The sequence below is a fragment of the Brachyhypopomus gauderio genome, unplaced genomic scaffold (genome assembly GCF_052324685.1).
Source record: "Brachyhypopomus gauderio isolate BG-103 unplaced genomic scaffold, BGAUD_0.2 sc49, whole genome shotgun sequence".
Lineage (NCBI taxonomy): Eukaryota > Metazoa > Chordata > Actinopteri > Gymnotiformes > Hypopomidae > Brachyhypopomus > Brachyhypopomus gauderio.
Genome location: NW_027506874.1, coordinates 2,598,955 through 2,626,767, shown reverse-complemented (window position 1 = coordinate 2,626,767; position 27,813 = coordinate 2,598,955). Strand labels below are relative to the sequence as shown.

The following is a 27,813-nucleotide window of genomic DNA, read 5'->3' as shown; positions in this document are numbered from 1 at the left end:
TTGTATGTGTGTGTGTGTGTGTGTGTGTGTGTGTGTGTGTGTGTGTGTGAGAGAGAGAGAGAGAGAGAGAGAAAGAGAGAATGAGAGATAGAAAGTCATCACATTACAGCACATGCAGATCGACTCATGCGTTCATCGGACATGAAATAAAGCAGGAACACACACCCTGTCTGTGGCTGTGAAGGAGGAGGTGGTGCCAACACTTGAGGCCTGACTCACCCTGTCTTGGTCTTGCATCCTATAGAGTAAATAACACGGGGATTAGAGCACAGGCATTAGAGGACAGTGTCCTAATGCTCAATTAGAGGACAGTGTCCTAATGCTCAATTAGAGGACAGTGTCCTAATGCCCAGTGCAGTATTTGAGAGGAATAGGTCACTCACAGCATTCTGAAGCATGGGGGATTGGGTCATTGTTAAGATATAATTTTGAGTTGCTGGTTATTGACAGTTATACAGTGGGGAAAATTATTTAGTCAGTCACCAATTGTGCAAGTTCTCCCACTTAAAAAGATGAGAGAGGCCGGTAATTGACATCATAGGTAGACCTCAACTATGAGAGACAAAATGTGAAAAAAAATTGAGAAAATCATTTTGTCTGACTTTTAAAGAATTTATTTGCAAATAACGGTGGAAAATAAGTATTTGGTCAATAACAAAAGTTCATCTCAATACTTTGTTGTATATCCTCTGCTGGCAATGACAGAGGTCAAACGTTTTCTGTAAGTCTTCACAAGGTTGGCACACACTGTTGCTGGTATGTTGGCCCATTCCTCCATGCAGATCTCCTCTAGCCCACCTATTATATGCATTCTTGTAAAACAGCCGTGATGTTTAGGGTAACTTTGACCCTGGTGCATGTTTAATTGTTCAAAAGATGTCTGAAACCAAAAAAATCCTAACAAACAGTGTGAATATTTAATTACTAACTACATTACTAATTATTCTATCAATATTTAGTGCAATGGTGTTCCTTACTTGTAACAGGTCAGTGGCGTGCACAGACATTTTGGGGGGCAAGTGCTCGGGGGTGGGGGGTGGGGGGGGGGTGAAGGGCACTTTTTAGCGCACGTGGAACACTTCATTATAAAAAAAAATTACAAGCACATGTTGAATGAAATTTGACTTTTATTTGTCACGTTCTCTAAACGTGAGTTTTCAATGGAGAAAAAGTCACGCATCCAACTGATATAATTCATATCCAATATACAGTCATGTCCTTCAGGTAACTTCTGTTTACCCTCCACTGTCTGCAGGCCTTGTTGCATATATTTTGCAATTAGTAAATCAATATAGGCCTACAATTAAGACAGTAAAAGACCGTAAAGTACGAGAAGGAGTTATAGGCTACTGAGTGTTGTCATTACACGAATGCAGATGGGCATTTTTCACAGGTAATGGGGAACTTCCCGTTTCTTCTTTCACAAATGAATGTGTTAATTTATGTTGCCTAACAAAACCTATACAACAGAAGACGTTCAGCTTAACACATAGATTTGCAAACTCTACCTTAATTATTTGTATGTGGTCGTCCTCACGTTATCTATCATTGATTTGGGCTAGTGCGACTAGTTTATCAGGTGACCAGTCGGCTAAAAATGCTTAGTAGTTTAGTGCTGTATGAGACATTTTACAACACAAGAAAATGATTTCACGTTGGGCTTAGAGGGCAAACGGTACAATTTGACTTGATGTGTATGTGACCTGGCTGGTGGGGCACGGGAGAAGAAGTCTATCTGTGACCGTGTGTGCTGTGCTGAAGACGCTTCCTTCCACTCGCTGAACTGAACTGCTGCTGCAGCGCATCTGGTGTTAAAGGAAGAGAGAGGTCGGGTGTGTGTGATGTGGTGGCTCATTTCAGGGCATTGTTTTTAAATCGCTCAGGTTTTCAAAAGATCATTTCAAACCGACCTCAGTAAAATGATAATAAAAAAAAAAAAAAAAAAACGAAGTTTTAAAGGGCACTTTCGATGATAAAGGGCAGAGTTGGTGGTGCTTTAGCACCACCTGATGTCTATGTGTGCACGCCACTGTAACAGGTAATGGTTCAATTAGGATCGTTTTTCATAAAAATGTGAAAATTCCCATGTTCAAACTATGATACCAAACACACACAACACTCTCATACACACACAATTGTACACACACAATTGTACACACACACAAATTAAAAAAATATTTTTTTTTTTAAAAGGGTCAAAAATTTTAAAAAGGGTCAAATTTACCCAAACAGTATCTATGTGATATAAACATGCAGGGGGTGGTTGCAAATAACTGACATGAATTATTTTCATATAATATGTTGATTACACTAATTAACCCTAGCAGAAAAATCATTTAAAATAGTTTTCCTACATCTTCAAACTTTGAAAAGGGTCAAATTGACCCACAACAGGATAGGAGTACTAGAGCAGTGATGTTTTGGGGCTGTCGGCGGGCAACACGGACTTTTAACTCCCTCCAAAGGTTTTCGATGGGGTTGAGATCGGGAGACTGGCTAGGCCACTCCAGGACTTTGAAATGTTTCTTACGAAGCCACTCCTTTGTTGCCCTGGCAGTGTGCTTGGGATCATTGTCATGCTGAAAGACCCAGCCACGTTTCATCTTCATTGCCCTTGCTGATGGAAGGAGGTTTGCACCCAAAATCTCACAATACATGGCCCCATTCATTCTTTCATGTACACGGACCAGTCGTCCTGGTCCCTTTGCAGAGAAACAGCCCCAAAGCATGATGTTGCCACCCCCATGCTTGACAGTTGGTATGGTGTTCTTTGGATGCAACTCAGCATTCACTGTCCTCCAAACACGATGAGTTGTGTTTTTACCAAATAGTTCTACTTTGGTTTCATCTGACCATATGACATTCTCCCAATACTCTTCTGGAACATCCAAATGCTCTCTAGCAAACTTCAGACGTGCCTGGATATGGACTGGCTTAAGCAGGGGGACACGTTTGGCACTGCAAGATCTGAGTCCCTGGCGTCGTTGTGTGTTGCTGATGGTAGCCTTTGTAACGTTGGTCCCAGCTTTCTGCAGGTCATTCACTAGATCCCCCCTTGTGGTTCTGGGATTTTTCCTCACCGTTCTTGTGATCATTTTGACCCCACGGGCTGAGATCTTGCGTGGAGCCCCAGATCGAGGGAGATTAGTAGTGGTCTTGTAGGTCTTCCATTTTCTGATTATTGCTCCCACAGTAGATTTCTTCACACCAAGCTGCTTGCCTATTGCAGATTCAGTCTTCCCAGCCTGGTGCAGGTCTACAATTCGGTTTCTGGTGTCCTCCGACAGCTCTTTCGTCTTCACCATAGTGGAGTTTGGAGTGTTTGAGGTTGTGGGCAGGTGTCTTTTATACTGTTAACGACTTCAAACAGGTGCCATTAATACAGGTAATGAGTGGGGGAAAGAGGAGCCTCTTAAAAAATAAGTTACAGGTCTGTGACAGCCAGACATCTTGCTTGTTTGTAGGTGACCAAATACTTATTTTCCACCATTATTTGCAAAAAAAAAAAAAAAAACTTTAAAAGTCAGACAAAATGATTTTCTCAATTTTTTTTTTTCATATTTTGTCTCTCATAGTTGAGGTCTACCTATGATGTCAATTACAGTTATTATGTCTTTTTAAGTGGGAGAACTTACACAATTGGTGACTGACTAAACACGTATTTTCCCCACTGTAATTATTTTAATTCTAATGATTTCAGAGACTTGCTGCAGTTTCCTTCCTCTGCAGATACTCAAAATCTCAGCAATCTCCATCCAAACCCCCTGCTTACAACAGCTGAAGTGTTTGTGTTTTAGAGCCCATGACATACTGACAATGTTTCCCATCAGATTTTATTGGCTTTTTACAAAATACAAATTAGGATGTTAGTAGGAGAGAGAGAGAGAGAGAGAGAGAGAGAGAGAGAGAGAGAGAGAGAGAGAGAGAGAGAGAGAGAGAGGTCAGAGAGCATAACACATCCTGAGATGCTTAGTTTGATCTATATTCAGTGATAAGTTGATACGAATAGAGTGTTGCAATACTGTAGTAGACCCTTAACATCCTATCAGCGAGCTTTAATGTTTTCTTCTTGCAACTAAAGTTGAAAGTAAAATTTGCTTGTTTATGTAAGAAAATGTAAGAAAAGATATGTAAGGAAAGGTATTGCCACCTTTCTGCTTATCCTTGAGATATGTGATGTGCTATAATGCGAGACATGTGATATATGTGATGTAATATGAGATATGTGCTATATTATGTTATATGCTGTTATGTGATATATTACGTATTGTGATGTGATATGTGCTGTATTGTGAGATTTATCATATGATTTGTGATATGTGAGATGTGATTTTGTGAGATTTATGTGAAATTATGATTTGATATGAAATATGTGCTATATTGTGTGATAGGATAGGATAGGTACTTTATTAATCCCGAAGGAATTTAAGTATATTGTATATATTATGAAATATTTTATGAAATTAAGTATATGATATATTATGATGTGCTATACACTATGTTATGTGATATATTATGTGATATGTGAGATATTTGATGTATTGCTGAAATGATGAGAAAGTGAAGATATGCTTTCGAATGCTAAAAATATGTATTAAAGTCAGTGTATTTAAAGTTAGTGTCACGGTAGGCCAGCCCAGATCCTCTGATGTCACACTCCTCTCTGACATCACACTCCTCTCTGATGTCACACTCCTCTCTGATGATACACTCCTCTCTGACATTACACTTCTCTCTCATGTCACACTCCTCTCTGATGATACACTCCTCTCTGACGTTACACTCCTCTCTGACGTTACACCCCTCTCTGATGTCACACTCCTCTGACATTACACTCCTCTCTCATGTCACACTCCTCTCTGATGATACACTCCTCTCTGACGTTACACCCCTCTCTGATGTCACACTCCTCTGACATTACACTCCTCTCTGATGATACACTCCTCTCTGATGATACACTCCTCTCTGAAGTTACACTCCTCTCTGATGTTACACCCCTCTCTGATGTCACACTCCTCTGACGTTACACTCCTCTCTGACATCACACTCCTCTCTGACGTTACACTCCTCTGACAATACACTCCTCTCTGATGTCATACTCCTCTCTGACGTTACACTCTTCTCTGGCTGCACATTCCTCTTGTGTGGTGGTGATTTCCTGTATCGTACGAGAGTGAGAGAGAGAGTTTGGCTTACTGCCTTCTGTCTTTATTTAGCCCTGTATGCTACTGCTCTGGTGTTTGACGCCTTCCTCAGTTTCTTAGAGCCGCTATCTCATCTGCTTTATTTTCATGATGGACAATAAACCCTCTGCAACTCTCACTCCTCCTGCTGCGTCTAATGGTAATCCATATTTTACACTTACATTTTAGGCATTTACCAGACGTTCTCATCCAGAGCGACCGACAAAGTGCACACTAGTGATCACAAGAGGGCTGTGGTACCCTAGGCCAGTGCCAGGGGGTTAAGTGCTTTCATCAAGGGGACTTCAGTCAGGGCCTAGGGCCTGGGAGTCAAAGCCCCAACTCTCCATTCACAAGACTTGTTCCCATAACAACAACACAATGTGATAATAATTCCTAAGTGGGTTATTATAAGTGAGTCACTTAATCCATAATTGGGAAACCTATTCAGGCTGTTTAAGAAGAGCTCAGCATTATGGTCCAAGCACCTGTATGTACTGTTAAACTACATTTATTGTAATGATTTAGAAAGTACAATATATACAGCACAATGACTAAGATACTGAAAATATGTTGAACATTGAAAAAAGTACTTATCTCCATTATCCATTAAAATGCTATTTTGTGGTAAATAAATTTGAATAAAATCATGTTAAATAAAAATATGCAGGACAAAACAATACATTTGTCATTACACGTTTTTCATTAAACAATGTTTTGCCGCAGCATTTTAGCGATGTATAAGTAATTGATCCAGTGAACAAGGACATTATTTCTTAACGTGTAAAAAATTACTTTTATTACTATTACTAAAATTACTATTATTATGGTCATAATATTCACCATACAATTTAACAGGCTTTTCAAAAATAAAAACAGCTAATTTAGTTGTTAATGAATGGCTGAGCAGTTTCGTTTGTAAAGAGGAGGGAAACGCAAGTGTGTGACAGCGTGCTGAACGGGTGATTCGTGTCGTAGTGAAGCCAGATCATGGAGTGATGATAAATGAACTAAATTTTTTACCATGCAAACATACTTCTGTCACATTTCTTAGATGCATTGTTACATAAACAAGAACAAAACAAAAAATCCAATTAGCCTAAATAAAAAAATTATAGTGTTATTGTAATATTTTTGTGTAGTTAGTATTAAAATCTTACAATCAAGTGCACATTATATAGTAAGGTATTATGGTAAACTCACATTAAACAAGTATTAAAGGTATAGATCCTCATATGGATAGATATTCATATTGAAGTCTTTGTAGTGATGACCGAGGCTCCTCTAGACATTCACAATGACCCGGTTCTGTGAGTTCTGTGAGATCACGGAGTGTAAAATACTGCAGCAAGCTAAAGCCCTTCAGTTCATCTCTGAATCCACCGTCATCTGGGTGGGGGGTGGGGTCACTTAGCTGACGTGCCCCAAATAACTCTATTTGACCCCACCCCCCACCAGATCTATTCTGAGTTCGAAGCTTGGAGTGACAGGTGACAGGTGGGTTGTCATGGGAATGTGGGTGGGGTCAAAGTGTCCCAGAGTAAAATGAGGATTGGGAGGCATGTGAAACAGCAAGAAATTTAAAACAGTCCCTCATTCTGTCTCCCTTCCACTCTCTCTCTCTCTCTCTCTCTCTCTCTCTCTCTCTCTCACACACACACACACACACACACACACTCTTTCTCTGTCCACACACCCACACACACTGTCTGTTTACACACAAACTCACACCCACATACCTACACACACACTTTGTCTGTCTATACACACACACACACACACTCTCTCTCTCTCTCTTTCTGTCTGTCCACAAACACACACTCTCTCTCTTTCTGTCTGCCCACACACACAAACACACACATACCTACACACACACATACACACATATACACTCTGTCTGTCTACACACACACACACACACACACACACACATCTGTTCCACCTTTTCATTTTATTAAATTATTTTATTGTGTTTGTTTCCTTTTTAAAGATCTTTTAAATCTTTAATTGAAAATATTTTCCTTTTGTCTTTTTATCTTTGCTTTCTTGTAATGTTTCTTTTTTACTTATTCTGTAAAGCACTTTGAGTTGCATGTATGTATGCATTATTATTATATCTGTTTTGTCTCTTTCTTTCTCCCTCGCTCACATACACACACACACACACACACACACACACACACACACACACACACACACACACACACACACACACACACACACACACACACACACACTTCTTTGACAAGAGAATTAGAATTTGGGTGTGGGTTCTCACGTCACAGTTCTAATTACTATTAATGTAGATTCATAAATGTAGTTACTGTTGTGGTGCAAACAGATACATTCAGTTACTGTTAAAATGTAAACAGTGAAATGCAGCCATTGCTGTTGTGGTCCTTCAGTCGTCATTAACATCACTTACACTGTGTGACGGAGGCAGCGTTCAGTGGACAACAGTGCTGCATTGATGTTTCTGGGTGTACAGTGCCACGATGTGGGAGACGGTGGGCGGTTTGAAATGTCTGTGACTTGCTTTCTCTCTTTGTCCAGTATGACATCATCTGTGAACTCCAGCTCAATTCCTATTCAGTTCACCATAACTTGGCTGATATGAGCACTCCCACTGCAGAGTGCTTATGGCTGGCAGGTCTGAGCAGATGGGTTAACCCCAACCCTCTCGAAGTGCATTTGCTTCGGACTCTTTTGGTCTTTCTCTACACCATTTTCACTTAGCAAGGGTAGATTAGTATTAGTGTTAACCTAATTCACTAGGGTTAGTGTTAACCTGGGTTTAGGTTACTAGGGTTAGTGTTGACCTAACAAATATTCACTTTGCTTGCCCACTGAAAACACAGGCAGTCATATACCTGTGAAGAGTCAGATCTCAAATGTTTTGGGCTTAAAAGAAAGAGAGGGTTACCGTTAGAGGCTGCTCTGTTTGGGTTAGGGGCTGCTCTGTTTGGGTTAGAGGCTGCTCTGTTTGGGTTAGGGGCTGCTCTGTTTATGTGGTCAAAATTCATGCAGTGGCCAAAAACCAGAAAGGAGGAAAATTCTAACAACCTGTTACATTTGAGAGGACGTCTAGTCTTCTCTCTCCACTCCTCACTACACACACATACATGCACACATGTACACAGACACACACACCCATATTCATTTTCTAAGAGGACTGTCACATGCCATTAATTTAGGTTAATAAATGAATACTTTTCAAATGTTCCTGCATGTTAGAGGTGTCAATTCCAGGTTCAGAAAGTAAAAGTCCTCACCAGGATTTTGCTCAAGCTTGCTAGATTTTCTAATTAGTGCAATCCAGGTAAGATTAGTAGAATCAACACAATCCAGGATGCCTGAGCAAAATCCTGGTGAGGACTTTTACTTTCTGAACCTGGAATTGACACCTCTAGTTAGAAACTTTTAAGTCAAGAATTTAAGATGGCTTTAAGATGGCCCAGATGTTTGGGACATCCAGGAACACTATGTGACAATGGAAAATTAGTATAAGGATCAGTTGCATGACAAAAGGATCAGCTAAAAATATTACTATTAATACTGATATAGGATCAGCTAAAAATATTACTATTAATACTGATATAGGCTTCCGCACATAGATTTACAGATAGATTTAAAGATTTACAGATGCTACCTGTTAAATAATAACCAATTAGATTAACACTAGGTTAACTAAGACGCTGACCATAATCCCAACCCAAGTTAAGTTGTGTTCAGTTCACAACACTGATTTAGCTCTGTCATTTAACCCTTATCCTACAGTGCTAATGCCAACACTTACTGTCTAGCTTCTCTGGATGTGGGTGAGAAGGTAGTTGGCTCCTTTCGACTCAGTTTCCGAGATTAATCACCTTTTTATAACAATACAGGAAAAGTAAAATCATCATTAATGTGTGTCTTACTGTATGTTTTGCAAGCGGTGTATGCAGTGATATGTCCTTCTAACAGCAGACACATTCATATTTACAGCTGCTAGCACCCTAACACTAATACTTCCTCAACACCAACACTACCTATAACACTACTAACACTACCCTAACATTAACACTACCCTAACCCTACCATAACCCTGATACTAACACTATCCTAACCCTAACACTAATAAGTAATAAGTACTTTGTACATGTGAACTGGCAGAAATAAACATGCCCCCTGTGAAGAGCTCACAAGGTTGTGGGTTCTTCGAGGACTGTATGATGAAATAAGTGGACTGGTTCCTATGTAAAACTCTAATGGTTTGGTGCACGACATTTGATATCTGGTATTGTGTATAATTTCATTTTCACTGTGATCGGTGAAATCCACCAGGTGGCACTGTTACTTTAATCACAGAGAATCCATTAGGCCAGGGCTATCCAACTGGCGGCCCGCGGGCCAGAACCGGCCTGTTGTGTACCTACTTTTGCTCAGCATTCAGTAGGTATATTTCAGAATTAAATCTTTCAAGATAAGCACGCTTCGTGACACATGCCTGCTCATTAGCCCACTTTATTGAACAACTCCTAACCCTCCTCGTACATCCCATAACCACCTGCATAACTGTAACCATGGATATGACACGGCCCTTTAATGAATTTGTACCTGCAGCCCATGTCCCCATAAATAATAATAAATATTTGATAAACCGCCGTAAAAATAAATACCACCCCTCCCCCCGTCAACAATTGACGTTGTAGTGTTTGCTTCTATTTTACATCCACTATGACAGTATTGGTAAAGGTCTTAAAATTGTCTGGCCCACAGATCAGAGCTCTCTGCCAAATCTGGCCCACAGAAAAATATAGCTGAATAGCCCTGGTTTAGGGTGTTGCATGCTGGTTTGTTCTGGTGTTTGTTTCTGTGTGTAGTGTGAACACTATTATGGTTCATTCACTTACCTTTTATAACCATTAGCCTTAGTATAGCCATACCTGAGTATAATCAGTATAATCATATTATCATTTGTGAAATGTTAAGAATTTATGTATAAATAAAGAAAAAGAAACTAGGAGGTGTTTCTAAACTATAGAAACAGATGACTTCATGAATTCATGTTATGGCGTTTAGCTGGATATGATAATTGAAGATGTAGGTAAAATCTCTGGAAATAGTAATTTAAGAGGAGCAAATGGAAGGACTGATAGGATTCATAAAGATCAAACATGAACAGTGATAAAGTTAACATGTAATTTTGCATGCTATGTCCTTAACACATTACACTTTTAACACCCATCAACTGCTCAAATAACAATGTGCAAATCAAAGACCAAGCCAGAATAACAAGCTCTTGCTACCAGACACCTAACACAAACAACCAATAAAAAATCTAAACACAAACTAGATACCCAGTTATCACTACACACCAATACCAAGACACCACTAGACACAAATACCAAGAACCAATAACAACCCATCACTACTAGACACACCAAGACAAACAACCAATAACAATCCATTACTACTACTGACACAAAGACAACAAATAAAAAACGCTATTAACATTCAACACACACACACACACACACACACACACACACACACAACCCACACTAAATACATTAAATCATACAGTCCATACTCCACTCTCACAATATATTATTACACACAACCTTATTTTATATACTGTAAGACTTTGTAAAATGAATTTACCTGATTTTTTGTCCACTTCCAAAAGCAAAATCTCCAGCTCTACGCAGTAACTTACTCTCACTCTTACACACGTGCGCTCTCTCCCTTCTGATTCCTCTCTCTCGCTCTCTCCCCTCTCACTGACTCCCTCTCTCTCTCCCTCTGATTCTCTCTCTCTCTCTGCACACCTACACTTTTTGGAAAGACTCAGTCTCTTTCTTTCCATAAACACTAACCCTTCTGTGCTCTTCATCACTGCTCTCCTTTTCCCAATCTCTCAGTCAGCCTGTCTCTCTCCTTCCATCTCTCCCTCTCCATCTCTCCTTCAGCCTGTCTCTCTCCTCCACCATGTATTCTTGCCAGTACGAGTGAACAGCCATCAGAGGCTGGAAGACCCTCTCCCTGAGTAAGGGCTTAACACGAACACTAACCATATCCCTGAGAGAGCACATGGACAGAGTGCTGGATATGAGGGGGAAGGGCCTGAGAGAGCACATGGGCAGGGTGCTGGATCTGAGGGGGCGGGGCCTTAGAGAGCACACAGGCAGGGTGCTGGATCTGAGGGGGCGGGGCCTGAGAGAGCATACAGGCAGGATGCTGGATATGAGGGGGCGGGACCTGAGAGAGGACATGAGCAGGGTGCTAGGGTGGTTATATCCTGCAGGTAAGCCAAGACAGGCGTACTGCACAAACCTTTCAGGGAACAAAACACACGTTCTGCGTTGTCAGACCAGCTAAATCTCTGTCGCTCATCAAGCGGTGAAGGGGGGCAGCGATATCTGCAAAGCCCTTTACAAAACGACGGTAGTACGACGCGAGCCCGAGGAAACTACGCACCTGTCCTACAGTACGAGGAATGAGCCATTCCTCGTACTGCGGTCGTCTTGCTGGGATCAGTAGCTATACCCTCCCCGCTCACTATGTGTCCGAGGAAGTTACGCAGCCCTGAAGGAGATTGCACTTCGCTAGGTTGAGAGACAAATTTGCTTCCATCACGAGGCCCAAGACTAGCTCTAAATTGGCCAGCGCTGACTCAAAACCCGCGGCATGGACTAAAACATTGTCCAGATATACGACACATTTACTGCTCGGGACGCCAGACAGGACAGAGCCAATCGAGAAGGCAGTTTTCTCCTTGGCCATGTCTGCCAAAGGGACCTGCCAGTACCCACTACGCAGGTTCAGAGAAATAAACCAGTCGGAGCTTGCTAGTTGTTCGAGCGTGTCATCCACCCGCAGCATCGGGTAGGAGTCTAGCCTGGACCGCATTCAAGCGCCGGTAATCAACACAAAACCACCACGTGCCGTCCTTCTTGGCCAGAACTAAGGGTGCGGACCACAAGCTGTTCGATGGCTTTATGATGCCAGCCGTCGCCATCTCCCGAATCTGACTCTCGGCCGTTGCACGCTTAGCTAAAGGGAGACAGTGGGGTCTCAGGCGGGCAGGCTTAGCGTCCCCCGTGTCGATCGAGTGGCTCGTGAGTCCCGTCCTCGACCAGTCACATTCGTTCGTCGCAAATAATCAATCAATCAATCAATCAATCAATCAAATTTTATTTATATAGCACTATTTACAACAGTTGTTGTCACAAAGCAGCTTTACAAGTGCCAAGTCCTAGCCCCCAGTGAGCAAGCCAAGGGCGACAGTGACAAGGAAAAACTCCCTAGTTTTTTTTGCATGAGGAAGAAACCTTGAGAGGAACCAAGACTCAGGGGGGGAACCCATCCTCCTCTGGCCGACATCGGTCACCATGACAACAACAACAATTTAAACAGAAAGAAATAAAGAAAAGGAAAAGATGTAGTAATGTCCATCATGGTGTAGGCTCATCCAGTAGGTGGCTGGCACTGGATGAATTGCTTGGGTCTCCTCATCTCATTTTTCCTCGAGCAGGCGGGCAGCCATGTGGAAAAAATAAAACAGGGAAAATTAGAAAAATATGAGGACATATACAGGACAGATGAAATTAAACACATTTCTGGAGTGTGGCAGCAACTCCGGCATTAAGTTAAACTATTACAGCCTAGCTAAAAAAGGCAGAACCAGAAGGTAACATAGGCTTGGGGGCATTCTGAGACAATGGCATCCATCCACTGCACTGTCAACAATCTTGTGACCACGAGCAGTGACAGGACGACAGCACCAGCGCCCCAGTCTACCATAAAACCCTTCGTCTATGAACCCCTGGATCTGTACCTTTATCTAAGGGGGGATGTTAATTATCAAACGCTAAACCAAATAGGTGGGTTTTCAACCTAGACTTAAAGATTGTGACTGTGTTAGAGTCCCGTACGCATTTTGGGAGGTTGTTCCAAAGCTGGGGGGCCTTATAAGAAAAGGCTCTTCCCCCTGCTGTTACCTTGTTAATTTGTGGAACTAATAACAGACCAGCACCCTGTGATCTTAGTTGATGTGGGGGTTCATAGTAGGAAATAAGTTCCTGGAGGTATTCAGGAGCAAGCCCGTGTGTCACGTTGAGGACCCCGGCCCCTCCCCTTTGGGCGTGTGTATACGTGGTCCACGTGCTTTGTCTGCGTCTGTGGAACTCTGTGGTGAGGGCTATGTCGTGTGATAATGTGTATCACCTGTGAATCGTCTCGTAATCACGTGGGGCTAATGTGGTTTGTCTATTTAATGTGCGCTCGCGCAGTGTCTTGTGCTCGTCGTTGTCTAATGTTGCACGTCTTTAAGTGTGCTCCTGTTGCTCGTGCGCTATTGCGCAATACCTGTCCGAAAATAAAAGTGACGTCTGTTGCTAAAAAGGAGGATATTGTGTCTCGTCCTTCGTCTCACGCCGAACGTCACACCGCGCAGTGCTTTATATGTTAATAATAGAATTTTTAAATCACTACGGAATTTAACTGGGAGCCAATGCAGGGCTGATAGGACTGGTCTAATATGCTGAAATTTTCTAGTTCTGGTCAGAACTCTGGCTGCGGCATTTTGAACTATTTGAAGTTTATTTAGATTCCTATTTGAACATCCTGACAGTAGTGCATTGCAGTAGTCTAATCTAGAGCTAACAAAGGCATGCACCAATTTTTCTGCATCATCCTGTGATAATGCATTTCTTAATTTCTTAATCTCAATTTTTCCTAAACTGAGTTTGTCATCAGGACAATCCTCTGTAGCGCTCTAGAAGATCACGGAGTAGCCTGCCTTGCGTTATGGATAGCCACGAGCTACTCCTAAGCCACAACTCATGGACCGGGTCCACCAGACATGGCAACGGTTTGTTCAAACTCTCAGGTTCTGTGGACATTAAACACGAATGCGGGGTCGTGTCTCTCCCACAGCACACATTAACCGGCCAATCATTCAGCACCAGTACCCCACGCCCGTAATCGATAACGGCCCTAGCCTGCCTCAGGAAATCGCTACCGAGAATACACAAATCCGAAATCTCACCGACCCAAAACATGCACGCAAGGCTCCTGCCCAAAGTCAAATTCAACCTCGATGCACCCCAGCAGCTCAAAGCGCTCACCCGTAACCGTGGTCAGCCCCCCCCCGCGCTGCTAGCAAGTAAATCAGGCCGTATAAGCGACACAGAGGACCCCATGTCAACCAGCGCTAAAACAGAAATAACTAGTTTCCCAGTTAAATTCCTACTTTGCTGTCCGCCCTGGATGTAATAATGTAAATAAAAAAAAAATAATGGGGAAAAAAATAGAAGAATAATGGAAATATAAAATAAACATACTCTCAAAGAAATAAAAAATACAAATACAAATACAAAAATTATTTACAATGTGCAATGGTTGCAATGGTTGTGCAGTACAGTAGAGCTATTTACATTGTGCAATGGTGGGATACAGTATTAAATATATTGCAGTAATCTGTAATGTAGTGCAATTGACAGTTAGTGCAAAAGAGTTTGTTGGGTAGAAATAAGCTCAGCTGTTCAAGAGTCTGATGGCAGTGGGAAAAAAAAGAGTTCTTTAACCTGCTGGTTCTGCACTTCACACTCCTGTACCTCCGGCCTGACGGTAAGAGTGTGAATAGTCCGTGTTGGGGGTGGGTGGGGTCTTTGATGACGGAGGCGGCTCTCCTGTGAACTCTGCGTTGGTAAATGCTCTGCAGAGAGGACTGTTTAATCTCTGTGATTTTTGTGGCTGTTTTTACCACACTCTGAAGGCGTTTGCGGTCCTTTACAGTAGTGCTGCCGTACCACACATTAATGCCGTTGGTCAGGACGGACTCGATGATGCACTTGTAGAAATTGTTGAAGATTTGGGGTGACATGCCAAATTTCCTCAGTCTCCTCAAGAAATACAGCCGCTGCTGAGTCCTCTTCAGCATGTGTGGTGTTCTGTGTCCAGGTGAGGTCATCGCTGATGTGGACCCCCAGGTATTTAAAGTTGCTGACCCTCTCCACTTCAAAGTCCCGGATAAATTAGGGCAAGGTTGCTGTCCATACACCAGGTCACCAGACTGTTCACCTCCTTCCTGTAGGCTACTTCGTTTCAACCGGTGATACGACCTATCACAGCAGTGTCGTCAGCAAACTTCAGGATGACGTTGTCGGGGGGGAGGTGACACAGTCGTGGGTGTACAGGGTGTAGAGAATGAGGACACATCCCTGCGGGGTACTAACTGCTAACTGCTGCCAAGACATCATTCTACAGAGAGAAGCTGGAGGCATCTACATCAGATCTTCTCTTCTTCGGAGAGAACATTCGGAGGATTCGGCCATTTCTCTCTAGGGAGGCCACTCAGGTCCTTGTCCAGTCCCTTGTCATCTCAAGACTGGACTACTGCAACTCCCTGGTTGCAGACTGCTGGTCTTCCTATGCATGCCATCAAACCCCTGCAACTGATCCAGAACGCTGCAGCTCAGCTGGTCTTCAACCTTCCCAAGTTCAGCCATGTCACTCCCTTGCTGTGCTCCCTCCACTGGCTTCCGGTAGCTGCCCGCATCAAATATAAAACCCTGGTGCTGGCCTACAAAGCAAAGAATGGTCCAGCTCCTCCTTACTTGATGGCCATGGTAAAACCCAGATGCATACCTAGAGCCCTCCGCGTCTTGTCCGTATGTCTTGTCTTGACCCTCCATCATCTAGGACACATGGGAGACAAGCATCCAGACTTTTCTCCGTCCTGGCTCCAAGGTGGTAGAATGAACTTCCATTGTGTGTCCGAACATCGGAGTCACTTACTGTCTTCAGACGCCGACTGAAGACCCACCTCTTTCAAGTGCACTTTGCATAATTATGCTTCGTCTAATGTGCTTTATCGTCTCTTTCCTCAGGTGTTTGTTACAGGTATTGCTTACTGTCTCTTACTGTATTGTGCATAATTGGGTTATAGGAATTGTTTACTGTATTTTTCCTCAGGTGATGTGTATATTCAGGTATAATTGTTAGCAGTGGCAGATGCTGGTCTTTCAAGGAGGGGAAGCTCAATTTCGGCCTACATCATAAAATGTGTTGGTTTATTTATACATAAATTCTACCCTCCATTCCTTTTCAAGAAAATGATCTGTGACCCTGTTGTAGAGGTCTGCACTCCCACGGTAATCCCGCGGGTCCCGCGGGACCCGACAGAATATCTTGCGGCGCGGGACAGAATTTAATTGTTACTTGCGGGAGCAGGAGTTGAATTAGTCCAGACGATGCGGGAGCGGGACCGCATATACATGTAGAAAAATCCCGCAAATTAATAGTCTAGAAAATTATAATAATAACAACGCAATGATTTCCATGCATAAGGAACAGGACGAAAACAACTAATCATTCAGTAAGTAAGCAATAAACTAATTCAAAATATTGGCTAAGCAACTGATCACGTGAACATGAAGTGGGCGTCATTTTGTCATTTTGATACAGAAATGGCAGAGACTGTAGACCAGGGGTCGGCAACCTTTGAGACATGGAGTGCCAACTTTAACATGTCCAGTCAATGAGTGTGCCACTATGGCGGCGAGTTTAAATTGTTGACCGAGGAGAGGGGGGGGGGGGGGGGGGGGGTGTAAATTGACACAAATTAAGTATTATATAGCGATCGATCGCCAAGTATAAACGCCTCCGCTATTCACGCGAGGTGTGCGTGCGGAGTCGCGCGCTATGGTCACTCGCGAAAGTATAATCCATTATTATAATAATTTATATTAAATTATATATATTTTTGCTGATGCTGGTCCAGCGTCTCGCGTGCCAGTGACTATGCCTCGGCGTGCCAATGGTGGCACACATGCCATAGGTTGCTGACCCCTGCTGTAGACGGTCAACCAGTTTCAGCTGTGGGAAATTCAATTAAAACAGGCGAATACACCACAATTAAGCAAACTACAGGAAAGTCTGATGTATGGAAGTCATATTCCATTGTAATTAATGGAGAGGGAAATCGGCTTGTTGTGATTGATGTCAGAAAGTGTTGGTGTACGTCACCTGACGGCATGTGTTTGGACTGTGGTAAGAAATGGGACAGCGCGATCCATCGCTATATTGCTGTTTTAATAAATATATAAGAAAGAAATTTCAAGTACTAAATCTAATTAATTCAATTCATATTAGGATTGTGGGCGGGGGGCGACAGAAATATGTATGTGGCGGGCGGGTGCGCGATTAAAACAAGCGATTTTTTGGCCGGTGCGGGCGGGAGCGGGACTAAAACAAGCAGGTGCAGGCGGGAGCGGGATTAAAACAAGTGATTTTTTGCGGGAGCGGGTCTAAAACAAGCGGGAGCAGGATTAAAAAAGCAGTCCCGCGCAGACCCCTACCCTGTTGTACCAACAAGGTGTCAGAAAGAGTGATAGAAGTGAGTCTCCAAACACAAGAAATAGAAGCTCGATTTGTCGCTAGTCGTTTTTAACAAAGAAAATGTCGCTAAGAGGATTAGGAAAATCTCTGGTTCAACTCAGAACAGAATGAAAAAAATAAAAAAATAAAAATAAAATGCTCCCGCCGAGGTTTACACCAAAAGATCGCTGATTTGCTAATTTCGCTGTCAATCAAAAAGGGATTCAGCTTCAGACAGATCATCCAATCATCATGCAGAAGCTGGCCAGCCGAGGCCAGCCCACTGCCCCATAGACCCCCAGAGACGCTGAGCGTCCGATGGGCGGGACAAAGCCCAGCATTTATCCAATGGCTTTTCTCGTTTCGCTGCACTCTTTGCTTCGCTATTGAACTCTGTAGACGCTCAGCGTCCACACCGTTTAAAGCACTGTGAAGCTGCGGGACTGAGTGAGAGGAAAGCCGCATCGTTACCAGTGATAAGAAGCTGATTCTGAATAAAAGTTGAGCGCGTTGTAGCGCATATTTAGTCAATGACATGTACACACAACAGTATATGTTTGATCACTTATTTTTTTACATTTTAGGGGAAGCTGAGCTTCCCTTGCAGTCTTAGAGCAATCGCCACTGCCAATAATTACATGTATTTTAATTACAATAATTGTTTTAGCAACACCTCCCTTATGTATAGAAACATTAAATACAGTAATTTCCCCTCACTGCTTGTTTAGTACAAACTAAGGACAGCGCACCAGACTTCCTCCCAGACCTCACGTCCTCACGTCCTGATTAATGTAACATTAACAGTTACATTACCCTGATCTGCTAGTCACAGTAATCACATTATTATGCATGTGAGAATCAGACTCCGTTTTCTGCATTTTTACAGGGCTTTATAATGGAACTCCACGCAAAATATTGAAATAAACAACTTTGAAGCAAAATATAAATGTAAATTGTTGTGTTTCAAAACCGTGTTTACTTCCACTCCATACAGTACATAAAAGTCCAAAAACATTTTCAAATAACCATGTTTTTCAAGGTTTCTCTGGTGTCACAAGAAAAGCTCATTTACATATCTCTGCTGGTGGTAGACAAAGAATAGCATATGGATGTGACTTCATCTCTGTCTGCAGAACTACAGAAGCACAGCAGGGGGCACTGTGGGCTGAGCCAAGCAAACAGCTGTGGAGACAAACAAGAGTGAAATGTAGATTTACATTTGTTAGTTTATAATATTCAAGTAAACCGTTTTAGCTCTAATGAAGGCAAATAAGATTTAAATGCACATACACCATAACCTTTATGTAAGAAAAATGCCTTTGTTGTTCATGTGGTTTGTGTGGTTACGCGCACCATATGTGCATATTTATATGGTTTATGTGCACCAAAGTATAAAATTCTGATTAATCAGGATTTGTTGTCATGTTTATCATTTGTACTTTTGTTTTTAGTTTGATTCTGTTTGTTATTATGTTTGTTGTCAATCTGCTTCTGTAAGAAATGCTTCATGGGAATGTAGCATAATACACTGTAGTTGCACCAATGTTTATAACAGGAAGTGATGGGCTCAAGCTCTGTGCCTATACAAACACTCATTGATAGAAAATAATGCCACTGAGAATTCTCCCTGTCACGCCCTCTATCCCTCTTCCTCTCTCTCTCTCTCCATCTCATACATCAAATCAAATCAAATCAAATCAAAGTTTATTTGTATAGCGCTTTTCACAACACATGTCACAAAGCGCTTTACAGGATTTAAAAGGTTAACAATACTATGGGCCCAGAACCCTAATGAGCAAGCCAAAGGCGACAGTGGCGAGGAAAAACTCCCTATGATGGTGGGGAATAGGAAGAAACCTCGGGAGAACCAAGACTCAAAAGGGAACCCATCCTCCATTGGGCGGCCCGTTAACACACAAATTACACAAAATACAGACAAATACACAAGCCACACACAAATCACACAATCAGACTAAGTAAAGGTAAAAATGAAAGTTCTGGGTTTTGATATTGTCATTGTAAATGTCTGTTGATGAACGCCAGGCTTTCATTCCATGTCGGAGCAGCGATGCTGGTATTGTAGGCTCCGACTGCAGTGTTACTCTCCAGGTGAACCTTGGAGAAAAGATACGAGATGTAGTAAATATGTAACAAATTAATCAAAGGCCAAACTAAACAGATGAGTCTTTAATCGAGTTTTAAACATTGAGACTGTGTCTGAGTCCCGAATAGAGGCAGGAAGATTATTCCACAATTGTGGAGCTTTAAAAGAAAAGGCTCTTCCACCTGCTGTGATCTTTTTGATCCTAGGAACAGTTAATAACCCTGCGTCCTGTGAGCGAAGTGAACGCGCTGGGTTATATTGTTCAATAAGTTCACTAAGATAGTCTGGAGCTAAGCCATGCAGCGTTTTATATGTTAATAAAAGTATTTTATAGTCAATACGGAATCTAATTGGCAGCCAGTGTAATGACGATAGTACGGGACTAATGTGATCAAACTTTTTAGTTTTTGTTAAAACTCGTGCTGCTGCGTTCTGAACCAGCTGGAGTTTGTTTATCGATTTACCAGAACATCCAGCTAAGAGACTGTTGCAATAGTCTAAACGAGAGGATATGAATGCATGGATTAGTTTTTCTGCATCACTAGTATTTAATATGTTTCTAATTTTGGCAATGTTGCGCAAGTGAAAGAACGCTACCCTAGTTATATTATTAATATGTGTATTGAACGAGAGATCTGGGTCTATTGTGACGCCCAAGTTCTTTACCTCTGCGCTGGGGGTTATAGTAAAAGAATGTAGATTCAATGCTACATTATGTATCTTGTCTCTCGCAGCCCTAGACCCAACTATTATTAATTCTGTTTTATCGGGATTTAGTGCTAGAAAGTTACACGCCATCCAATGTTTAATCTCTTCTACACATTTCTCTATTTTACTGTTTGCGCCTAAATCATCGGGTTTTGCCGATAAATATAGCTGAGTGTCGTCTGCGTAGGAATGGAAACTGATGTCGTGCTTATGCATAATCTCGCCTAGGGGTAACGGGTTGGAACTGGGTCGAATATACATGATGTAGGCTTAGATGAATTAATCAGTGTTGTGAGCTCTTTTTGCGATATAGGATCGAAGACATTTAGCTCGGTAATATTTTTGGATGCATAGTTACTAATAACTAAACTACTGGGGTTGGATTGGAGGTTAGGCTGCAATGTATTATGACTCTGTAGTCGGATATTATCTATTTTATTATTAAAAAAGTTTAAAAATTCATCGCTAGTGTGTGTAAGTGTTGTATTAGAACTAGTGTCGTTGATATTTCTTGTTAGTTTTGATACAGTCGCGAAGAGAAATCTAGGGTTATTTTTGTTGTTTTCTATTAGTGTCGAATAGTATGCGGCTCTAGCTTTTATTAAGGCATGTTTGTATTTGACTATGGCGTCTTTCCATGTGATTCTAAACACTTCTAGTGAGGTGGATCTCCATTTTCGCTCCGCTGCTCGAGCTGCCTGTTTTAGAAGACGGGTGTGGTCGTCATACCATGGTGCAAGCTTTTTCTCCCTAATTAATTTTGTTTTAACTGGAGCTACACTGTCTAAGGTATTGCTGAGTGTGTAATAAAACTGTTGTGTTGCCTGTTCTAATTCATTGGGCTGCAGTGGCATAGTGTTCGGTAGCTCTGGTAGTAAGTTTATAAATGTTGCTGCAGTGTCGGATGTGATAGTGCGCGTGGTTTTTGTATGGCGCATCTGATGTACATCGTATAAAGCCATTTCATATATTAGTAGGGAATGATCTGAAATGGCGTCATTTTGGGGGATGACTGCCAAATGTTCTATGTTTAATCCGTAAGTAAGTATTAAGTCTAAGGTGTGTTTACAGCGGTGGGTAGGCCCTGTCACATTTTGGGCTATACCTACTGAATCTAGTATGGAGTCGAACGCGATTTTCAGTGGGTCTGATTCATTTTCATAATGAATGTTGAAATCACCCACAATTACAAATCTCTCGATGGTTAAGACTATTTCCGAAAGAAACTCAGCAAATTCCTTAAGAAATTCTGAGTAAGGACCCGGCGGTCGATAGATGGTCACTAGTTTAAGCTTTGTTTTATTGCCTATAAGATTATTGCCTATTTCACCTATCAGAGCCTCGAATGAGTTAATAGAGGTGGTTGGTTTTACAGTAAAACCTATATCTATGTCATATATTGTGGCTACTCCACCTCCACGCCCTGTGATACGGGGCTGATGAACATAACTGTATCCAGGAGGAGCTGCTTCATTAAAACTTACATATTCGTCCACTCTAGCCCATGTCTCTGTTAAACAGAGTGCATTTAGTCTGTTATCTGTGATTATTTCGTTTACTATCACAGCTTTTGATGCAAGCGATCTAATGTTTAAAAGTCCTAGCCTTAGCTTAATATTGCTGCTTACTTCGCGTTGATTATTTAATTTAATTTTAATTAGATTTTTAAAACATATCGCCCTGTTATTCTTATACCTGCCACGGCTAACAGACACAGTCTCAATGGTTTGGTAGTTAGGGAAGTAAGTTCTACTTAGCTGATTTGCGTGGTTTGTTGTGGCTGGTCAGGCTCGGCGTAGCACGTCCTCGATGTTCCGGGAGAGGACTGCCGAGCCTAGGCGACTGGGGTGAAGTCCATCTCGGCGGTAGAGTGACGGACGCTCACGGAAACTCTCCCAGTTGTCGACGTAGTCCACGCCGACGCTGCCACAGGTGTCCCGGAGCCAGCTGTGGAGACAGAAAAGACGGCTAAACAACTCGCACCCTCGCCGGAATGTTGGAAGCGGACCGGAGACAACAAGCCTGGCCGACGTCTTCTTCCGTGCGGTGTCCAGAAGCGAGCGGTAGTGGTCCTTCAGGATCTCGCTGCGCCGGGCGAAGGTGTCGACAGCCCCCACGTGAAGGACGACGGTGCCGAAGTCATCTCGCTGCTTCAGCGCCGAGGGAAGCCGCCTGGCCACGTCCAGGACACGAGCGCCTGGAAAACAGGACACAGTGGGGTTTCTCTTTGACCCTGGCAGATCGACCTTCAAGTGTCGTGTAATCGAGTCGCCGATAACGAGGATACCGCCTTTATTCTTCTTTGGTGCCGGCGCTGGTGAGGGCGAGGTGGAGGACCCGGAGCTGAGCACCTCGAACGGGTTCGCAGAGGAGAAGTCCGGCTGAGGTAGGGGTGACGACGCCGGCTGCCTTCCGCGTCCTCGCTGGCGCTCCCAGCCTGGAGCACGGGTCAAGATGGCGGTCGCGCTGAGCCGCCGTGACGAGGGAGTGGAGACGGCCGAGTAGGCAGCGTCGCGGGCGGCCTCGAGCCTGGTCTTCTCCTGGGTGAGCTCCGCTTGCTTCTCCAGAAGACGTTCGATCTGTCGACCCAACTTCTCCAGCTCCGAGCCGAGCTTGACGAGAGCCCGTTCCTCCGCGGTAGCCATGAAAAACAGGGGAGACCAAACAGAGGGAGAAAGAGAGAAACAGAGGGAGAGAACAGAGGGAGAGAACAGAAGGAGGGAACAGAAATTAGATAAAATAATTAGATGTCGGTAAATGTATTACACTGATTTAGAATCGTAGTGTTTAATGTAAGTGTATTAGGCTATAGCTAAGCTATGCTAATTTGATAGTGAATCGGCGTTTGCGTGCGAGCGTGCTGCCGCATCGCTCATCTCGCTCCAATATCTCAGCCTAAAAGTCTCCTCTGATTTCCCAACCTAATGTTCTAAATTCAGGCTTACATACTAGATGTATGTCTCCTTACCAGTGTTGCAAATAATGCCGTCAGTAACGGGATAATATAAATAATTACTTTTCCTGTCGTTACAACACCGTTGACGTTACTGGTCATTAAAAGCGGTGCGTTACTATACATTGATATACTAACAGTAATCCGAGCGGACCCCTGTCCAGGCTAATGAGGAGTAACAGATCTCGATAGGTCACAGTTCTCCATGTATAAAGGCACCTGTTTAACTTAACAAGTCAGTAAGCGATTGGCTAAGGCAGCGTTATGGTAGCCAATCAGAGCCAGTGTTTTTACATGCGCGCCAAAGCACACCAGTCACACACAAACGGAGAAGAGGCAGAAATGGCGAGTCAGGAGCAAGCCGAAGAAAAATTAGCATTTTCAAGGTGGCGATATAAACATAATGTAAGAAAATACTTGAAGTTCCTGAATGTCTACCAGACTGGGTATTTGATTTATTTAATTAATAGAGGTTTTATTGTTAAGTTTACTTCTGTTGTGATCAAACCAGTTGTCTCAGGTTGAGAAAATTTAATTTAATTTGATAGATGTAAATGCACTTTATATTGTGACGGGCAGGGGTGAGCAACTAAAAGGAAGCGATCACGCCAAGTCTCAGGGAAAAAGGATGGTTTAATAGAAAGTGTGCAAACCTAAAACCCGTGCAATATCTCCAAATTAAGGATATAATGACCAGCGGTCAACTGGTACAAAGACAAGACATATATAGGGAAACAAACGACCCTCAGGTGAGACGGATCACGGGCTCCGCCCACCTGAGGGACGCACATGACGTCACCAAACAACAACAACAGCCGCTGTGGACAGAGACGGCCGGTAGGGGGCCGCCTCACCGGGACATATATAGTGTAACTGTACTTTTATTTTTTTATTTTTTTTTTTTTAACAAAGATTTAGGATTTTAAAGGATTTTATCCTGCACTGGTCTGTTGATGTGCAATAAATATCAAAAGTTAAACACCTTTCTGATCTACTCATTTCAACTGACTGTGAAAACTGCTTTTTCAAAAAATCTGTCACGTTGTGGGGGGGCCCCCTACCGGTCGCCCCCGGTTACAGCGGCAGCAGTCCTGTTTTTTGTCACGTGATGTTCGTCCTTCAGGTGGGCGGGACCCGTGATCCGTCTCACCTGAGGGTCGTTTGTTCGTCTATATATGTCTTGTCTTTGTACCAGTTGACTGCTGGTTATTATTTCCTTCATTTGGAACAATGCATGGGTTTTTGGTTTGCACACTTTCTATTAAACCATCCTCTTTCCCTGAGACTTGGCGTGATCGCTTCCTTTTTGAGTTGCTCACCCTGCCCGTCACAGAATAACCAGCCACCTTCGGAAGCCGCCAGTCTCCTTTGCTTTCTCCTTCGTTCGTGGTCATGTCTCGTGGTAAGTGTTTGTCTACGTGCTGTGTGTTTGTCGTGTATTGTCTGAGAGAGTGTTGAGTCTGTCCCCACTCGTCCCGCCGTGTTTAAATGTTGTTTGTGTTTAAACCCGTAAATCACACAGCGGTGACTAGAGTTGGGGACCGGTAGACTCCGCTCTCGCCCAGCGAAACTACCGGTGCCTCACATTGCGCACGTCCGTTGTCCGTTATCATCTGTGTGTTTGTGTATGTACGTTGTAGTGTTTTGTTTTAATAACGACACGGACGTGAGCGAGTGTGTGAGTGTGCCGTGGTGTGTGTTTCGCTGGTGGTGTTTGTGTGTGTATGTAGACGGGTCCATCGATGCGTGCTGCGCGCTAGAACGCGTGAGACGCGATTCTCTCTGCTCCTTTCGCCTCGCTCACCCGATATCCCGCGGTGACGGGGGTGAGCGACTGCGAGCCAGAGGGACACGTCGCTGTGGGCGTGGCGCGCAAGCCGCTCGCGCATAGCTCTCTCTCTCCAAAGATCTACGGATCCCGTGGTGAAAACGGTGAGAGAGAGAGCTGGAGTGGGCGCGTCCCGCTCCGCAGAGCGCGTGCATCGGTGGGTCCTGTCCGTTTGTTTGTCTTCTGTCTTTGCGTGTTCGTTTTGTCCTAGAGTGTAGCGTGCTTTGTTTTATGTAATTCCTCTCTTGCACCCCTCTTCACGGTGTGTGGGGAGGGGCCCATTAGAGGTCCCGTGCCACATGGGCATCCTGGGTGCGTGTATGTTGTATGTTGTGTCTGTGTTTTTTGTTTTGTTATTCCCCAGAGGGGCCCCTCCTAAATATGTTTTTGGGGGGGAGCTATGGGGTTCCTGAGCCACGACATGTGGCTCAGAAGGCACTGCTCCATCAGAAGACCTGACCGGTTGGGAGGGACCCCTGAGCAAAGAGGAGTCCCTGTACCCCTTTGTAGGCGGAGGACGCCTGGGGTATAAGGACAGGGTGTCTCCTCAGGCCAAGAAGGGGTCCCTTCCCCCCTGTGTAAAAGGGGGGTCAGTGGTCGGAGCAGTGCGCATTTTGTGTTATGTGTTGTCTGTGTGCGTGTGTGTGTGATGTGTTGCAGGTCACTCCTGGTGGTGGACTGCGGTACTCCCGGACCTAGTGGGGTCTCCAGGAGGAAACCCTCTCCTTCGAGCTCGGGGTGACCAGCGTGTCCCTGTTGCGGATTGCCAGGGCCCTGGTCTCTGGCGCTCCTGGGTTGGGTGGAGGAGTCCACCTTGAGATGAGGGGCCCCGGGGAGGGGTTCACTCCCCAGGAGTCTGGGGTGACCCCTAGCGAAAGGGCAGGGGTCAGCTCCGAGCGAGGAGGTAGGTTCGGGAGGTGGTTGGTAGAAGCCGTGGCCGCACCCCAGTGTGGCGGCCTGCAATAATCCACACCTGTGACGTTCGTTGGGCCATGTGCTCCCGGTCCGCACTCAGCGGTGGGGCTTAAGCGGCCTAAGGCCGGTTAGGGCGCGAGGGCCCTGTGACCGACCGGGGCATGGTTATCGTCTTGTTGACGGCCCTACTTTTTTGAACAAGTAGTGAGTAACTATAACTAATTACTTTTTTAAAGTAACGTTCCTAACACTGCTCCTTACCCATATCCTCTCGCAACAGTGGTACACCTTAGACCACACATGGGTAAACTACGACCCATGGGCCATATACAGCCCGTTAAGCTTTTTAATCCGGCCCACCGAACTTGTCCAAGTTATAGTAAAAACCTTATTCATTTCCCCTTTTCACCCTTTCCCCTGCAATACCCTAATTTTCCCACTAGTCCAGGCACATTGACCTCTGTTGGAGTGTAACTTTCCCACTGCCGTTTTTGCCCTTTCGGTAAAAATGAGCGGACCAAAGAAAAGAAAAGTGGACACAGAGTGCCGAGTGTTTAGTAAGGAGTGGACAACAAAATATTTTTTCACTGATGTCCGATCAATGGCTGTATGTCTGATATGCCAATAAACGATTGCAGTTTTCAAAGAATAACAATATCAGCCATCACTTTGCTACGAAGCACGCAAACTACGCTAGCAAGCAGTCAACAGTATTTTGTTAGGTAATAATGTTTTGAATGTTGAAAGTGTTCCATTTATCTTTTTCCAGTAAATGTTGATTTCCTTAACTTGGCACCTTCAATTGAAATGTATTAAAATAATAAATTAAAGTGCGTGTCCAAATTGTCACGGTACAGCGGGCCCCTGGTCACCCCTGTATACAGTGGCAGTTGTCTTATTGTTGCATTGTGTCTCACTGCATGAGGGGCCTGCCTTGGAGCCCCCAGGCTAAATAGAGAGGCCTGGGGTGAGCTGTGAGGGGGCAGGATGTTTCCTGCTGAGATGGAGACCCCTCACCTGTGGTAGGGGGATCAGGGTAAGTGCGCGTTTGTATTTTGTGTTGGTGTGTTAAGTACTGTTATGTGCAGGTTCCTGGAGGCGAGAGGTGGCTCTCCCGGCCAGCATGGGGTCTCCTGACGGAGGTCCTCCCCTTCGGGCTTGGGGTAACTAGGGTGTTCCTGTGGCAGATTTCCCAGGCCTGATGGGGTGCCCAGGGCCCTGGTCTCTGGTGCTCCGGGGTTGGGTGGAGGTGTCCACCTTGCTATGAGCGGCCCCAGGGGGGGCTGACTCCACAGGAGACTGGGGTGAACACTGGCGGAAGGCAGCTCTCAGAGGTAAGGTAGCTGGGAGCAGTTAGCCGGAGGTGTAGCCACGCCCCAGGTAGGCAACCGGCACACACATACACAACAGATGAGTGGGGAGCCATTGCTTCACGTCCACACACTTTTGTGGGGCTCAGTGGCCGAATGCCGGTTAGGGCATGAGGGCCCTGTGACCGCCTGGGGTTTCTGTCTTGTTGACGGCCCAGGGAGGTGAGCTAATGTCTGTGTTTTGTGTTTCAGCTTCAAGACTGCAGGGGGTTGTGTCCCTGCCTTGTCCCCACCTTCCTGCCCCTTCGTGTGCTACCATTGTGGGCCGCACAGCTGTTGGAGGGGAGTGCGGCTTGGTGGGGTTACTGTTACGGTACGGCGGGCTCCCTACTAGTCGCCCCTTTTACAGCGGCAGTTGTCTTTTTATTGTTGCATTGTGTTTCGTCCCT

The 27,813-nt window shown here is 44.0% G+C and overlaps 2 protein-coding genes across 8 annotated transcripts in view; both read right to left on the bottom strand.

The window, feature by feature from the left end:
• Window positions 1-10,945, bottom strand: part of plekha4 (pleckstrin homology domain containing A4) — a 64,982-nt gene extending 54,037 nt beyond the window's left edge. For 4 of the 5 annotated variants that reach the window (XM_076986827.1, XM_076986831.1, XM_076986829.1 and 1 more), the window contains exons 1-2: window positions 6,387-6,549; window positions 166-238 (exon numbers count right to left, since the gene is read on the bottom strand). In XM_076986827.1, coding sequence (XP_076842942.1) covers window positions 166-238; window positions 6,387-6,418 — 105 coding nt within the window. In that variant the 5' untranslated portion in view covers window positions 6,419-6,549. Of the gene's footprint in view, window positions 1-165; window positions 239-6,386; window positions 6,550-10,826 lie in introns of those variants that run through there. The other variant, XM_076986830.1, reaches the window with a different exon arrangement.
• An 8,288-nt stretch (window positions 10,946-19,233) lies between these two features.
• On the bottom strand, window positions 19,234-23,218 carry LOC143487682 (uncharacterized). 3 transcript variants are annotated; one of them, XM_076986747.1, is made up of 2 exons: window positions 22,112-23,218; window positions 19,234-19,661 (listed from the first exon to the last, which is right to left on the bottom strand). In XM_076986747.1, the coding sequence occupies exon 1, from the start codon at window positions 23,001-23,003 to the stop codon at window positions 22,143-22,145; it is 861 nt and encodes a 286-aa protein (XP_076842862.1). In that variant the 5' UTR covers window positions 23,004-23,218; the 3' UTR covers window positions 19,234-19,661; window positions 22,112-22,142. The 3 variants fall into 3 exon arrangements, with proteins under 3 accessions (XP_076842862.1, XP_076842863.1, XP_076842865.1); XM_076986748.1 differs by lacking the exon at window positions 19,234-19,661 and having other exon boundaries at window positions 20,598-22,305; window positions 22,390-23,218; XM_076986750.1 differs by lacking the exon at window positions 19,234-19,661 and having other exon boundaries at window positions 20,598-22,555; window positions 22,646-23,218.
• Between the last annotated feature and the right edge of the window lie 4,595 nt (window positions 23,219-27,813).